The sequence below is a fragment of the Centruroides vittatus genome, unplaced genomic scaffold (genome assembly GCF_030686945.1).
Source record: "Centruroides vittatus isolate TY-2023 unplaced genomic scaffold, ASM3068694v2 contig_2747, whole genome shotgun sequence".
In the NCBI taxonomy this organism is placed as follows: domain Eukaryota; kingdom Metazoa; phylum Arthropoda; class Arachnida; order Scorpiones; family Buthidae; genus Centruroides; species Centruroides vittatus.
The window spans coordinates 205481-220584 of NW_027121750.1; the positions used below are offsets into that span (position 1 = coordinate 205481).

The 15104-nt window shown below is 35.5% G+C and overlaps 1 protein-coding gene across 4 annotated transcripts in view; it reads left to right on the top strand.

Moving 5' to 3' along the window:
* Tpst (tyrosylprotein sulfotransferase) overlaps positions 1-14591 on the top strand; it is a 41262-nt gene extending 26671 nt beyond the window's left edge. The window contains exons 1-5 of one of the 4 annotated variants that reach the window (XM_067266489.1): positions 10002-10047; positions 13116-13305; positions 13381-13620; positions 13681-14129; positions 14202-14591. In XM_067266489.1, coding sequence (XP_067122590.1) covers positions 13174-13305; positions 13381-13620; positions 13681-14129; positions 14202-14589 — 1209 coding nt within the window. In that variant the 5' untranslated portion in view covers positions 10002-10047; positions 13116-13173 and the 3' untranslated portion in view covers positions 14590-14591. Of the gene's footprint in view, positions 1-10001; positions 10048-12918; positions 13045-13115; positions 13306-13380; positions 13621-13680; positions 14130-14201 lie in introns of those variants that run through there. The other 3 variants (XM_067266488.1, XM_067266486.1, XM_067266485.1) reach the window with 3 other exon arrangements.
* The last annotated feature ends 513 nt before the right edge of the window (positions 14592-15104 follow it).

Here is a 15104-nt window from a genome sequence, read left to right on the forward strand (position 1 = left end):
CCTGAACCGAAAAATATTCGTATTTAGTAATGGGTTGTAAATAAGAGAACGGGGAGTAGAAGATAATGCAGCCATCAGATTTCCGATATCTTAAGCTCTTTACGAGATAGCACCAGAAAATATCATAAATATTGTCCAAAAAAAAGTTCCTCCTCACGTCTTCTGTTACTTCGCACTGATCGTAAAAATACAAGTAAATAAATAACAGAACGAAAAACAAAAGTTTCTCCATTAATTCGTGCATTTTCGTAGCAATTTTCATTAAAATGTTTAATTACTTTCGCGTTTTTATGTAATTCGTAGAAAGTATGTATGTAAATAAGGCGAGAATTCTCAACGAAAAATAGAAAGAAATTCTCTTGTATTCGCTTAATACATACGTTACGTCACGCAGAAGTGTTGTTTGCTTGTAATTACTTCGTTTTAGACGTGAAAGCTCGATATAACGACAGTAACTATTTACACGAATGTTGTTTTTTCGCATTATATAGATGATGGAATTTCGAGTCTACTCTTTATACAGAGCTCATATGACTACCTTTTTTTTTCTTAGTTTAATTAATAAAGGCGGAGGAGAATGATTCGTACTTCACGAAGCGCCCTCCCTTTTATGTTTTCTGTATTTTAAAACCTTTTAGTAAACGTCACACTACAGAATTTTAGTGTTTATAATCGCATCGGTTATATCTTTATCATAAAAATTTTATATTTTTTGACAGAAATTGCTCGAGAAGAAAGGAAAAGATGAGGCTCCCTGCTATATTATAAACAAATTTTATTTCCGTCGAAGGTGGGGTGAACGAAACACGAAGTGAATCTCACCCAATCTCAATACACGTTGCAGAAAATGGTAAAAAGAAAAAGAGTCATAAATTTATACGAAAATATCGAAATTGGAAGAGGAGGAAACGAGCGTAAATATTGTTGATAAGGTTCCTTTCGTGGGGTAGGAAGTCGCGTGACCTAACGATGGAGGGGAGAGGTCCACATTGGTAAATTCAACATCCATCCATTCTGGGAGAACGACAAGGTTTAGAGCACATCCGAGTCCAAAGTTAAATATTTGAAGAGTTATCGTCGACTTGGACTGAAGGTGCCAACAGTCGTACGTTCTTATTTCCTCACGAATTTATCTTTGGTTCGACTCGTCGGAGAGCGAATCGTCCATCTTTATCGTTAACAAAAGGAGGACAGAAGGAATTCTCTTCGTTTTAACTTTTTGTGGGTTCATAAGTAACGTCATTACCGAAAAATTTCATCGAGAAAGTCGTTACGCTTCGTTAGATGTTGTTATCGAGCGGAGGATTAGGTGGAGTTTTCTTACATTTCCTATAATCCTGTATATTCTGTTGTTGGAAATAATAGACCACTTAATACTTCCGATTCGAAATATTTGTTTTTTGTTTATGTATTGTAAGAAGAAACTAAAGTTTTCTTCTTACATCGTTATCCTCTATAAAAATAATGATGATAAACATGATATTTTTGCATAAAAAGTAAAAAAGTTTCATTCTATATGGTGCAAATTCCTATCCATCTTCAGCTTATTTGTGACGAAAATATAATCCAGTACACTAAGCTTACACGGTATGAACAAGGCTTGATATAGACTTATCGAGGCCTTTTCCTCCATTAAATAATAATAAGCAAGCTTTAAAAACTTGCTTCGTTCTTCATCTCTCACCTACGATTCGTTGCAAAAGAAGATTAAGCTATAAACACGAACGGGTGTTAATAAGACTAAAGCATTTCTTAGCTGGAAACTGGCAAGAATCAACAAAGTAAAGAATCTTCAATAGTGTGCATTCTCCTCTTCGATGTAGAATCGTGATTGATGAATGCATCTTCTATATTTGTTGTCTCTATTGGATTTAGCTCGGACACTGCAATATTAACAAGGAAATCGTTTCCAACGTTGCAATATTAAAGAGGAAGTTTATCTCGTGTAGAAAAGTTTTTGACAAATTATTGGCATGTGTCGAATCGCGCTCGTTTCTTCCCTTTTTTATTCCCTACAGGCATAAAAAATTTAAGCAAAAATTATTTAAAGTAAGAGTAGAACGGGTGTGTGTGTGTACCACGTGATTTTGTACTTAGTTGTTCGTCCTTATTCCAATTGTTTTCTTCTCTCTCCCGCTTTCTTTTAATACATTTTTTTTTTTTTTTGTTATTGTTTCTTTCATTAATATTAACTCGCGCTGTTGTTACTCAGTTCTCTTTTTTTTCCCCTGTTGTAAGAATGCAACAATCACTAGGGAGTAGTGACGATATGCAACTTACACTCTTCCATTAAAGCAAACAGTTGTTTTTTTTCCCTTTTGTTTTTCCTTTACGCTCCGATGAATTGTTGTCAGCGAATGGATATTTTTATAATAACTTCGAAAATATTTTAATATCGCCTTCCCTTTGTTTCCACCCTCAAAACTTTGACTGGAAGGGGGGAATATATTATTTTCTTATTCGATTTCCAAAGTAAAATTCGTAAAAATGCTTAAAAAACTAAAGAATTTTCATACTGACAGGGTTTTCTTTTACTCTCTTCCATTAAGTTTGGTGTATTTTCAGTGTTACGCGAACAGAAAGGAATAAAAATCCAATGTTTTTGTCGAAGAACTTAAGTATACTGAAATTTCGATTTAGCGTTACTATTTGCTCCTTCCCCAAATTGTCACTAAATCGGGTGTGGCGCTAAACCGAGGTAACTAAAACAATAAGAGTTCGGGGGGTCTCGAAAGTGGTGCATGGTTTGGTGACCAGCTACCGAAAGGTTCTCAAATTTTGTGGGGAAGATCCGGCTATTTATTGGCGCTATAACGAGGTTCGACTGTGAATTTAATATAATGGAATTCGAGGAAAATCTTCCCTGTTTTGGACTGTTTATCAATAATTTATATTGCTTTACTTTAATGACGTACAAAATTGAATATCGGAACTAGAAACAGAATTAATCTCTATTGCCTATAAAGTGTCACTATTAATTCTTGTTTACACCAAGCGAAATTTCCAGTAGATAAAAGATTTTTCAATAAAACTGCCAATTTTAATCGTTGTTTGGCCACTTTATCGACTTCAAAAACACCATTTCGTGTAATTTACAGATGATTTTCCCCCTCTTTCTTCCACCTCATTCAATCCCGTTTTGTATTCTTTATTGCTGTCTTTTCTCCGTGATAAAAAGGAGAGAGGAGACAGAAAAAAAAAGAGTAACGTGATACGATTATTGCCTTGGATTTATTAGTAATTTTCATATAAACGAGTAATAAATTCAGAAAATAAATTCTATGCAGCTCTATTTTTTTTATTATTATTATTATTTCGTGAATTTAACGACCTTAAAATATAATGCAAAGTCTATACATTTATTTATAAAAATGCAAATTAGATTTTATATACTTTATTGATTTTTTTATGTTAAAAATAAATGATTTTTATGTCTACAATTCAGTTTAATTTTAGGTTATTAATCGCTTATCTTCATAGTAATTAAGTAATCTTACTCGCTTACAGGGGAGGGGAAAGTACGAAATTCTTTACTAAAAATACACTCACGAGAGAGAGAAAACATACAAAAATCTTTTCTAAAACTGCGCCCATAGGAGAGGGAAAATATACAAAAATCTTCGCTAAAACTGCGCCCATAGAAAGAGAAAAATATACAGAAACCTTCAGTAAAAATGCGCCCATAGGAGAAGGAAAATGTACAAAAATCTTCGCTAAAACTGCGCCCATAGAAGGAGAAAAATATACAAAAACCTTCAGTAAAAATGCACCCATAGGAGAGGGAAAACATACAAAAATCTTCACTAAAAATGCGCCCACAGGAGAGAGGAAATATACAAAAAATAGGATTACAGGAGAAAGGAAAAACACTTAAATCTTCACAAAAATACAAGTTACAGTGTATTTTCCCAAAAACTTTTACGTTTCCCCCCTTCCGAATGTCTTCGCTAGAACTGTGAAAATACAAGAGTTTGTTTAGCAGACCGACACACGTATCGATTCTTGTATTTTGAAGTCTATCGAGTGGCTTCGAGAGAGAGAGACAGACACACACATTATGAAACGTTAATCAATACTCAGCAAAAAAGATGTCTGCCAAAAAAAAAAATAATAATAATAATTCAAAATGTCTCCTTATCGTATGGCGTCAGATACTATACTACTAATAAGTACGAATAGTTTAAGTATAAGTGTTATATCAAAGTAAATTTGCCGGTTGATAACGGCGCAAACCCATATTTCGTTATCGGTAAACTAATGATAGTACTTTAGTGAAGATTGATCAAAACGAACGACGGAAAAAAAATCTATTTTAAATTACAGTTATTAGCGTAAAGACGATAGAGATTAAAATATTCAATCTTCGAAGTTTCCTCTTCTTCCGCATCCTTTGATTTATGGAGACAAAACGTGGATGAAAGTGAAATGGAGAGATGAATTACTAATTAACTTTCCATAAAATATGCAAATGGACGTGTAATTTTTTGCGAATAATTCCAAATAAATTGAAGTAAATAATACCTCCCATTCATTTATTTAAGTATTTTATAAAATTAAAAACATCCCCGAAATTAAGTAATGTCTTCGTCCTTTATAGAGAGGGGGAAACAATCTAGCAGCGAGTTGCGTGACTTTCCCTGCACGAGTTAAAATTGTGTGTGGTGCCATCTGTTATGAGATTTTATTTTTAAAAAAAACCTTATAAAGTAATATAACAGACGGCAAAATAATGAATAAACATCGGAATTATTCGTTTTTAAGAGTAATAAATTAAAGATATTCTCCAGGAATTCGACTGGACGTGAAAGAGGCTCTTTCATCTGAAAAATCGACTGAAATATTGATAAATATTTACGTTTTACCTTTCATATAAATTGTTCAAATGGGAAATGGGACTTCTTTCATGTTTTTCTATGTTCCTTTTGATATAATAGATATTTTAAATTTTATATTTTTCTCCATAAATCAAGAAATACGCTCCGGGAAAAATATCAAAACTCGGTGTAAATTATATAAATTTCCTCCGAAAAGTACACTCGAACCTCCAATAACGGCCAATAATTGTTAAATTAGAATTCAGAGAAGTGTACTGTACATACAGTAAGCATTCGACAATGGCAACCTATTAAAACGGACACCTCCGTTTATTCAGAAATGTTACTATTTGGAATACATACAAAATAACCTCCGAACGGCGACCATTTTTATATTCGAACCTGCATACAACGCCGGTTTGGCTGTGTTTATTTTTTATGATTAAGGGCGCTAAACAAGAGGCCCTTCTTTTGTTTAAATACGTGTAGAAACGTAAGGTAGAGGCCCCAAGTTGTGACTTGCGTGTAAATCCGACCTGTACTTAAACTGTTGAGTTTTCGAGAGAGTAAAATACGTCAATCTGACGTCATTCTTACATTTTTATAATGAGAGAAATGTAAGGATGACGTCAGATTGACGTAAAATTAGAACACTTTAAAGTAGCCGCTCGATCGTTTCCATTCAAATTTTTGAAAACAGAAAACTCGCGCGCGATTGGCACGCCTTTTGGATAATCGCGCAGCGATTGGTCGATCTGCAAACCGATCAATTCCTCGACCAATCAGCTGTTAGAATGCGAATAATTTTTAAAATATCCTAACTTCTACTAGAAATTCTCGACCGAAAAATTAATTTAAAATCTTTAAATGAAAATTGGAGTGAGAATTTCTACAATTTATTTTATCTTCGAACGTTATTATAATATAATTTTAATTAAAATATTCGAAATTTCAATTAAACGTGAATTTATTTTCGATTCTTCCACTTCGATCCGCGGTTCAATTAGTTTCTAGTAATTGGCGCCTTTAATTTGCATGCAAATTCATAAATTAAAGCGGAAAATATGCATAATTTACACGTAAAATTCTCCTACATCACCACTAAATTTAATCCCAATTAATTCTGTTTTAATGGGCAATTTCCTTAATCGAATAGACTTAAAAAAATTCGCAAAGGGTGGCCCAAAAGCTGTTAAAGATGCTCTAAATTTCTGGGTCACCCTCTATTTGTATCGAGGGATAATTAGGGAAATTTCTTTTTTCCTTTGTTTATCCGATGTTAGAAGTAGATTATAGGTAAGGAGGATGATGTAGTTTACTAATTGGGGATTTTTCTGTTGATTACTGTGCCAAATTTTCCGGCAATTGATGGCATTATTCTGTTTTAAAGAAGATTATCGAGTAAACCCCCCCCCCGAAGTTATCGAGAAACTGCGAATTATTTTTCGTTTAAGAATTGAAAATCGACGAACAGACAAACGCACACACAGCTCTTAAAATGGAAATTTAGTACCCAATAAATTTTTACTAAGCTTGGATTAAACTTCTTTTTAAGAGGTGAACAAATCGAAATTACCCTTTTATAAAAGATCACTTAACATCTGTACCTAGCATGAGTACGTTTGACGTCACACGTTTCTGCGAAGACCGCGAAATTGGTCAGTTATTTTATGGACTACACTAGCGAAAATCCATTTAAATGGCGAAAATTGAAAGAAATTTTACAGGGAAATTGGTTTTCGTTTGAAAGAAGGGAGCCAACTGCGCCATTTTTATACACGTACCAAAGGAGGGAGAAGTAACAGCAGGCGATTTTATTTATTTTTCTGAGAAATAACACCTCTCTCCGATTGTCCAATTTATCTTCCTTCGATATCTCCGAACGCCATTTCTATTGTTCATATTACTTAATTTCCCGAAATATTCCCTAAATAATAGGGAATATTTCGAGTGTTGTTCGTGTTACGTGAAGGGAATTTTATTTAGAAATAACGTAGAACAATCTCGATTTTCTATATCCAGAAATTTAAGAAGCTAAAAAATTTAAAGGATTTCTTCGAAGTTAGATTTTATTTTCCTGTTTTTCTTCTATGGATTTGTCTATTGTCCTTTTTTTTCCTCCTGTTCTTCTCTTCTGAAAGAAACAGAACTTGTTTTCTATATAATTTGGATTTACAAATTTATAAAAGAGATTCTATTTTTTTGTTTTTGATGTATACAGTCGAGTTCCATTCCACGCGTTAACATCTGAAACTGGCGTTAAATCGAGGCAAATCGTGTAATAACGAGTTTGAAAGCCATGCGATTTGTTCACAACGAATATAGTAAGTTACACGCTATTTAATATCTATCCCGTTTACAAATATGGACGCTATATCGAGGTTTGGCCTTATATAATTGTTGTTCGAATCGCTCCGGTTTGACGCCACAAGAACGAAGAGTGGCGTTAAATCGAAGAAAGTGTCTGTTTGTAACGCGATTTTAAATGTGTCGTTCCGATATTAGGGTTTTCAGGGTGAAAAAAATGGATAGAGATGATCCATAGAACGACTAGAAAGTTTATTTTAAGATACACAAGGGGTGGACTTTTCTCGTGTTTCTACAAAATCAATTGTTTTGTAAATAAAAGTGGGCGTGAGTAGACGAAAAAATTTTCATTATTTTTTAATCTTTGTTTTCCTTATTTTTTATTTAAAAATTGTTAGAGATTGTATACCTTCGCTTGTCGTGTATCAGACACACTATAACTACAATACCGTTTTAAAATATTGAATTCTGGACTATAAATAAATACTTGAAAGTGTAATTCTCGTCTCTTCGTTGTAAACACTTAAGATTATGACAAGGTTCAAATGATTTTTCCGTGTTTTCTCGAAGTGTAATTGACAGTTGACGATGAGGAAACTTTCCTCGCTATTCACACCAGTATTACGTAGAATTTTAGCTGTATTAGCGAGGGAGGTATTGTATATAACAAGTGAAAAATGGCGCTCCTCGCAAAGCAGTTAAAATTAGATGATTAAACGTAATTGCTTCGATTTAGCGTCATTTAAATCTCCTCTGACGTTGGCGCTAAACCGAGGTATTCCAGATAATAGGAATTGTACGTAAAAATGGGATCTATACACCAATTTGAGTTTGAAGTCGTACGGTCGTTTACTTAGCAAAATTATAGAATAGAACCTCCGATAACAGCACCTGTAAGAACGGCCATTTTTTCAAATGGCCTCTATTCAGGGGTGGCTGTTGTTGGAGGTTTTCAAAGTGTTCCGTTTGATTACCCTCCGATAGATCTTAGGGGAGATCTGTAGACTGGTGCTACGATATATCTGGGTTCTTGTTTTAAGTCATATTTTAAGGAAAGTATGCTTTATTTTAGTGAAGAATTATACTTTTACACACCAAAACCCGACCTACCGTGTTTCGTGTACGTTTGTTCACCAACATATTAACATTTTAGACACAAATTAAGCCCTTCTCCTTAAAAAATCCTTAATATTTTACAGCAGTTACGCTTTCTTTACTAAAAATTAGCTTAATATCCACCAGAAAAGAGGATTTTATTGTTAAAACCCACTAAACAAACACTAGCGAATCGTTAAAATAATTTAACGCAACTACAGCGGCCATTTTCTTTTCTAAATTACACTATTTATAAGCGCTTTATTGTTAAAATTACTAAAAACACTTGTACAAAAGACAATTATCCGTGTTAGAATAAGCTTTAATGCCTATCGTCGTCAGAAATTTTATTGTTCGAATTAATTTTATACGCTACACCAACATTAAACAGCGTAAAACACTTTTAAGAGGCCATCCGAATAAACTATTTTTACACAGAAATACCCCCCCTTTTTCTATAATAATAGATCGAATTATTAAAATAATCCTCAGATTATAATCATTAAAATCGATCCGTTTTAAATTTTAACGAGATTATTTTACTTGAAAGTCATCTTCTAACAATAAAAAAAATGAATTTATTGTCATGCGAATTAAATTTTATAATAATTAACTCGTTTAAATTGTAGGATTCTTTCGAATAGGAATTAATTCTAAGCACCGTTAATTAAGGAAAAATTTTAATTACGTTCGCTAGAACAATACCAGAATATGCATTTCACTTCTATTTTTTTCTGGTGTTTTCCTCATTTTATAACCAATAAACCCGTGTTTTAAGTAGTATTTATAAAGGTTTGAATAGCTTTAATGGGGTTTAACTTAAATACTTTCAAGTAAATATAGGAAATAACCAGTAACCTCCAACGACGGCCACCTCTAAATGGCGGGCATTCTTCGGGAACGTTTCTTCTCGGATACATTCAAAATAATGTCCAGATAACGCGAGTCAAACCTCTAAACAACGGCCAGTGGCCGTTGTTTAGAGTTTTGACTTGAAAACAATAACATTTCAATTACTTAACTTATTTACCTACCACTATAATGTGTTTATGTACTCTTTTATTGTATATAATACCTCATTCCAGTTATTTTTATCGAAGAGATAATAGAATTTCGAGCTTCTAAATAAATTTTCTAGCAGATTTTTCCATGTTTTCACTATAAAATAAATAAATAAATAAATAATGTTTAAAAAAATTAATCGAATTAGAAAATATGGCAACGGTAATTAAATTATCTAGAAAATTAAATTAACTACTCATCAATCGATTTTCGTGGAGTAAGGGGCCAAAGAAGTTTATAAAATTCATACAAACATTTCAAGTTTTATGATGTTTTTCTTCGATCCGTTCGGACAGACAAACACACTGATTTAACTTCATATAAGCTAGAGAATTTAGAAATTGTATATTTATACATTAATCTGTACTTATACGCCGGAATGGTAAGAAGTATTGTAAATTTATACGCGTGTAGAAGGTCGCAAAGAGATATACCACACTATATATCTCGGTGTGACGTGATAAATATCTTTCTTACTTATTCATTTTTTTGTAAATTTGCTAGTGGCAAACTTCACCCCAACAGTATTGTTCCTGTCACATAATTCATTTAGCAGCATCCCTCCTATCTCCATCTTCCTCTTCCTCCTCTAAATGTTTATCCTATGGATTCGCGTGGATAAAGAAAACTAGTGCAACTAGTCGCGTGCTCGTTTCAGTTATTAATAAATTAAATTCAAACGAGAAATATTCGAAAATTCGTAACGTTCTTTTTGCTCGGCGATTCTAAAAGTTTAAGTCGTTATCGCGAGGTTTTGGCGTTATAAAAGGTAAGATTTTCTGCCCCTTGAGCATTCAAATAAATCAAAAAATTCGACACCTTTGCAATTCCAGTCACGACATCGGTCTGTCGATCCGTACACTTCAACGTCGATTATAATCGAATCAATTATATATTCCTCTCCCCCCGTTGCAGATCCTCCACACACACACACACACACAATCAACTCCAAAATATCATTATTTCGACTATTTTTACTCCAAATTTAACTGTAAGATGCGCCATTCATCCCCCGCTTCTCCCTTTATCCAGCATAATAATGTATGCGGTTAATTTCGTAACAAGTAAGATTGTGTGATTCGCAGGATTACAATTGGGAATTGGAGAAAATGCTGTCGGCATCGTCCACAGAAACTATTACCGAATTTATTTTAACTTTCTATATTAAATTTTCTATGAAATCGTCATACTTTCCTTATCTCAGGCCCGTTATTATTAATGTCTGGTGATAATTGATACTATAAATATAGGCGAGACGACAGCGTATTGTAGGAAAGGGAAATCCTTATCGATTATATCGTGATAAAGAAGAAAAATGCGCCGTGGAGCCCGACAAAAATGATCCGGTGACGATATATACGCTCGTATGTTTAAATTTTTCTACTTAACAGCATTGTTGGATGATGATAAGGTCCAGCTTGTTTACGGCTCTGATGATAAATTTTCCAGATTTTATATGAGTTAACCAATAGAGATGATCGTATTGTATGTGAAATCACAAGCATCTTCGACCAATATCGTGTTTAAAAGTCGCTCTTGACGCGACCTAAGCGAATTTAATAGGCAATTCTCCACCTCTCCTAGGAGTTAAATTAGCAGATTTGATTGAAACCTCATAAAAAAACCTTTAAACGAGAAATGCCTTCGAAAATCGCGTAAAAAAGAGCGATTTTCAGTGTAATCGAGGCTCAAAACGAACGTGTCTGCACATATAAATGAGAGTAGGAAATTCGAACGATCTTAGAATTGTCCAAAGATTGATAATTTCCATCGTTATCACCTCGGAGGAGAAGATTAGCGAATTTGATGGGGGATCTTCGTAACTAGAAATTTAAGGCGTTACGTTAATTACGCGAAAGCACGTGAAGAATGCCACCCTCAGTCAAAGCCCGTCGCGTGTTAAACCTGTCAAAACAGTGAGGTTTTTCTGATATATAAAGTTAATACTTCACCCGAGATTCCTCTTAATTCGATTTTAATATCCTATTTTTGTTGCGTGGAATGTCTCTCCTCACTCCTCCCCGTTATAAAGATAGATTTAATGCTCTCGGGTCGTCGACTAATGCCTCAAATATTTAAAGAGGTATGCTCCTCTAACGATAAAATACGAGTTTATACTCCATAAATGAAACGTCACGTCGTTTTCCACGTGTTCAGGGTCACGTTTTTCTTGTTTTCTTCCACAATTTCGACCCTTCCTCATCCTTGATAAGGATAAGTTATGCCTTTTTGGTGTTATTTTGTTCGATAAATTTGATGTGTCCTAACAAAATTTTATAGAAAAAAATAATAAAATATTTATAGAATTTTTATATATTCCGCTGGCGGAAACAAAATATAATCCATATAAAAATATAATCTAATTTTATGTTAGCAATCGAAATTTTTTTCCCTTAACGGCGCCTGTGCGGTCGTCTTCCCCTCCGAGTACGTTTCGATGCGAGAAAGACGAATTTACAGGGGACGTCGCCTCTCAAAAACGCTTATAAATAAGTGATAAATGATATTTAATCTCTATAAATACGAGACGGAATTTGATTGTCTTCTTTTACTTTATTGAATCACTCGATATAAAGAATAACCCCGAAATTACGCGTGACGTAACGTTTAGAAGTCAATTATTCTTGTACTGTACAAAAAGAACCGGATGGAGAACGTCGAGTTTAATACTAATTTCGTCCGACTAATCACTCATTTTTTTGCTCCTACGACAAAACCGCGATTCGTCACGCTCTTTCTATCGATTTTCAAATCAAATTTTGCTTCCCTCGTTTTAATATCGATTTATCTTCGATATAATGTTTAAAAATTGTATAAACTCGGCACTTCTTATGTCGGAGACGGTCACAGGATGCGCACTCTTCCTCCCTCCACGCATCAATTTAGTGGGAGAATCACTTAAAATCCCGTTTGTTTACGGTATGGAGGAGGTCCAAAAGCGGTTTGAAAATTAATTTTGTAAGGTTCGAGTGTATATTTTCCTTTAATTTAAATTCAAACGAGGATTTCGTACCAGATGCCAGCTTGTTTTATCGATAGTTGGGCGGAGTAACGCTCGTAACGTTACATCTGTTGATCAGAAATTTTGACGGATACATATTTTAGCCACGCGAAAATAATGGGAGCAATTCCTGAATTAATTAGTCGAGTGTTTTAATTGATAATCGTTACAAAAGGTATCTTGGACTTTTGCTACAAAAGGTTCTTTGTACCTCTTTCTTTGGTCATTATGAAGGTTATAACCTAGTTAAACTTTATTTCTTCGGAAGTGTAACTAATACACCCCTCTGTAACTAATTAAAAAGTATGTTTAAATTGCCAACCTTCTTGTAGGTATTTTTATCGACACTCCTCATTCGTATGCAAATGTAGAAGCCGTTCTAACGTTTGAATATTCGAACGACCTTTAGGGACGTTTACGCTTTGTTAACAATGCAGATTTGTTTGTCACGGACGTCACTCCCTCGTTATTTCGAGTGGCTCCTCTAAAAAAAAAAAAGCGCTATTCCTCCTCCTCCTAAAATTTTTCGTGGTGTCTTCGCTTAGCTTTAATTAAGCTAATTATCGCCAGAAAGCGTTTTTAAACGTTAAAAAAACGTTGCGGTGTCGAGATGGTCACATGATAGGTTCGTATTTTGTTTAGCGGCTACCAGAGGGCGCGGTCGATACAGGCACAGCTCTGTGCGTAGGGTTCGACTTCAGTCGTTAGATGCTGCTGCGAAGCCGATCGTCTCCACGTCAGGTCGTTTCTAGAGATTGCTTTAATGTTAGTAGTTAAAAATCGATTATTGCCCTACACGTGACTTTAAAAAAAAAAATTGATTTTTCTTTTTTCAGGAATGATTCAGATATGATTCCCGTGGAGATAAGGTAGCATTTCGGCAAAATCCCAAAGATGGGAGGACGTTGGGCTCGAAAATATTTGGTGCTCCTGGCCGTTTTGGGATGCATCGGTTTACTTTTCCTCTATTACTCCAAATCTCCTTGTATCACCTACGATAACAGACCCATGATGTTACCCCCTCAGGTAAGTTAAGGTGCGCGCGCGCGTTTTCGTTTCTCGTTCCTTTTTACTAACAGCGCGCGCTTGGTGTGGTTTCAGAAATACATCGTGGGTCCCGATAATAAAAAATATGTTTACGACAGAAACATGCAACTAATCTTTATTGGGGGAATGCCCCGCAGCGGGACCACTCTGTTGAGAGTGCTGTTAGATGCACATCCCGACATCAGATGCGGAGAGGAAACCAGGGTCATCCCTAGGCTACTCAGTATTAAACAGCAGTGGCTAAAAGCACCCATCGAGTACAAGAGACTACAGGAAGCGGGAATCACCGGAGAGGTAAGTGCACGGTTGCGGTCACTCGAGTCGTGGCGTGTTTACAGTTTGCTGTCCTCCTAGGTTCTCGATAATGCGGTGGCCTCCTTCATACTCGAGATCATAGCAAGGCACGGAGAGCCCGCACCACGTCTGTGCAACAAAGACCCCTTCACCTTGAGGTCTGCCGTATATTTAAATTCCCTCTTCCCCAGAGCCAAGTACATACTGTTAATACGCGACGGCAGGGCGGTGGTGCATTCCATCATCACGCGCAAAGTCACCATAACCGGTTTCGATCTCACCGACTACAGACAGTGTCTCAAGAAGTGGAACGTGGCCATGCAGGCCATGTACTACCAGTGCCAACAGTTGGGTCCCAAAATATGCTACCCCGTTTATTACGAACAGTTGGTGCTCCATCCCAAACAGGGAATGGAGAAGATACTAGAATTTCTGGAAGTTCCCTGGAACGATTCCGTTCTGCACCACGAAGATTTGGTGGACAAACCGGGAGGAATATCCCTATCCAAGTAGGCCAGGTTTCCAGTTTTGTCGGGAAATTCCACCCCTGACGTCTTCTAACGCGGTGTTCTTTATTACAGGTTGGAGCGATCCACGGACCAGGTCATTAAACCCATTAATCTTGAGGCTCTGAGCAAGTGGGTGGGCAATATACCCGAAGATGTGGTTCGAGACATGGCCAATATAGCGCCCATGTTGGCCGTTTTGGGTTACGATCCCAACGGTAATCCCCCGAATTACGGAAAACCGGACAGTTTCGTGTTGAGGAACACCAAAGAAATAGTGGACAACCAAGTGATTTGGGCGGAGAAGGAGAAGAAACTGATAGAAGAGCGCGAGAAAATTCGCAAACAGGCGGTACAAAACAAAGTGAAAGACTTATCTTCCAGCACGGACAACGTAGAACACTTCAAGAACATTTCTTCCAGGTTAGCTAAATTAAATCTACTAAAACAGATGCCAATATAAAACACAAAGGTACTGTGATCCATTTTAAACTGGGTATAACTTTTAACGATGCGGACCAACAAGGTATATAAACACGTTACACTTCTACATTCTGTCGGACGGGTGAAGCCACACAGGACACACAATTTCCATCGATTTGATAGGATTACGTGTATATTATCTAAATTGTTTTATCGATTATGAATATTAAAAAAAAAATCGAAAAAATTTTATCCCTGTTTCAATGAATCGCCAATACGTTTCCCACCGTAATTAATCACTTCGGAGGGGGTCATCTTATGCACGTGATTAATGTGTTAATTAAAGAGGTGACTGACGTGGAAAGTGAGGTTAGCGATAGAATGCGAGTTACGAAGATTTTTGCGAAATTGATGAAGGTAAACACTAGAAAAGATAATCCAGATGGGAAAAGATTAATGATTTTATAAGTAATTCTAATACGCCGGAAAGATAAGGAGGGTGATGAATGGAGAAGTATCGCTCGGTATTGTTGTTGCCTACAAACATTGTGACGT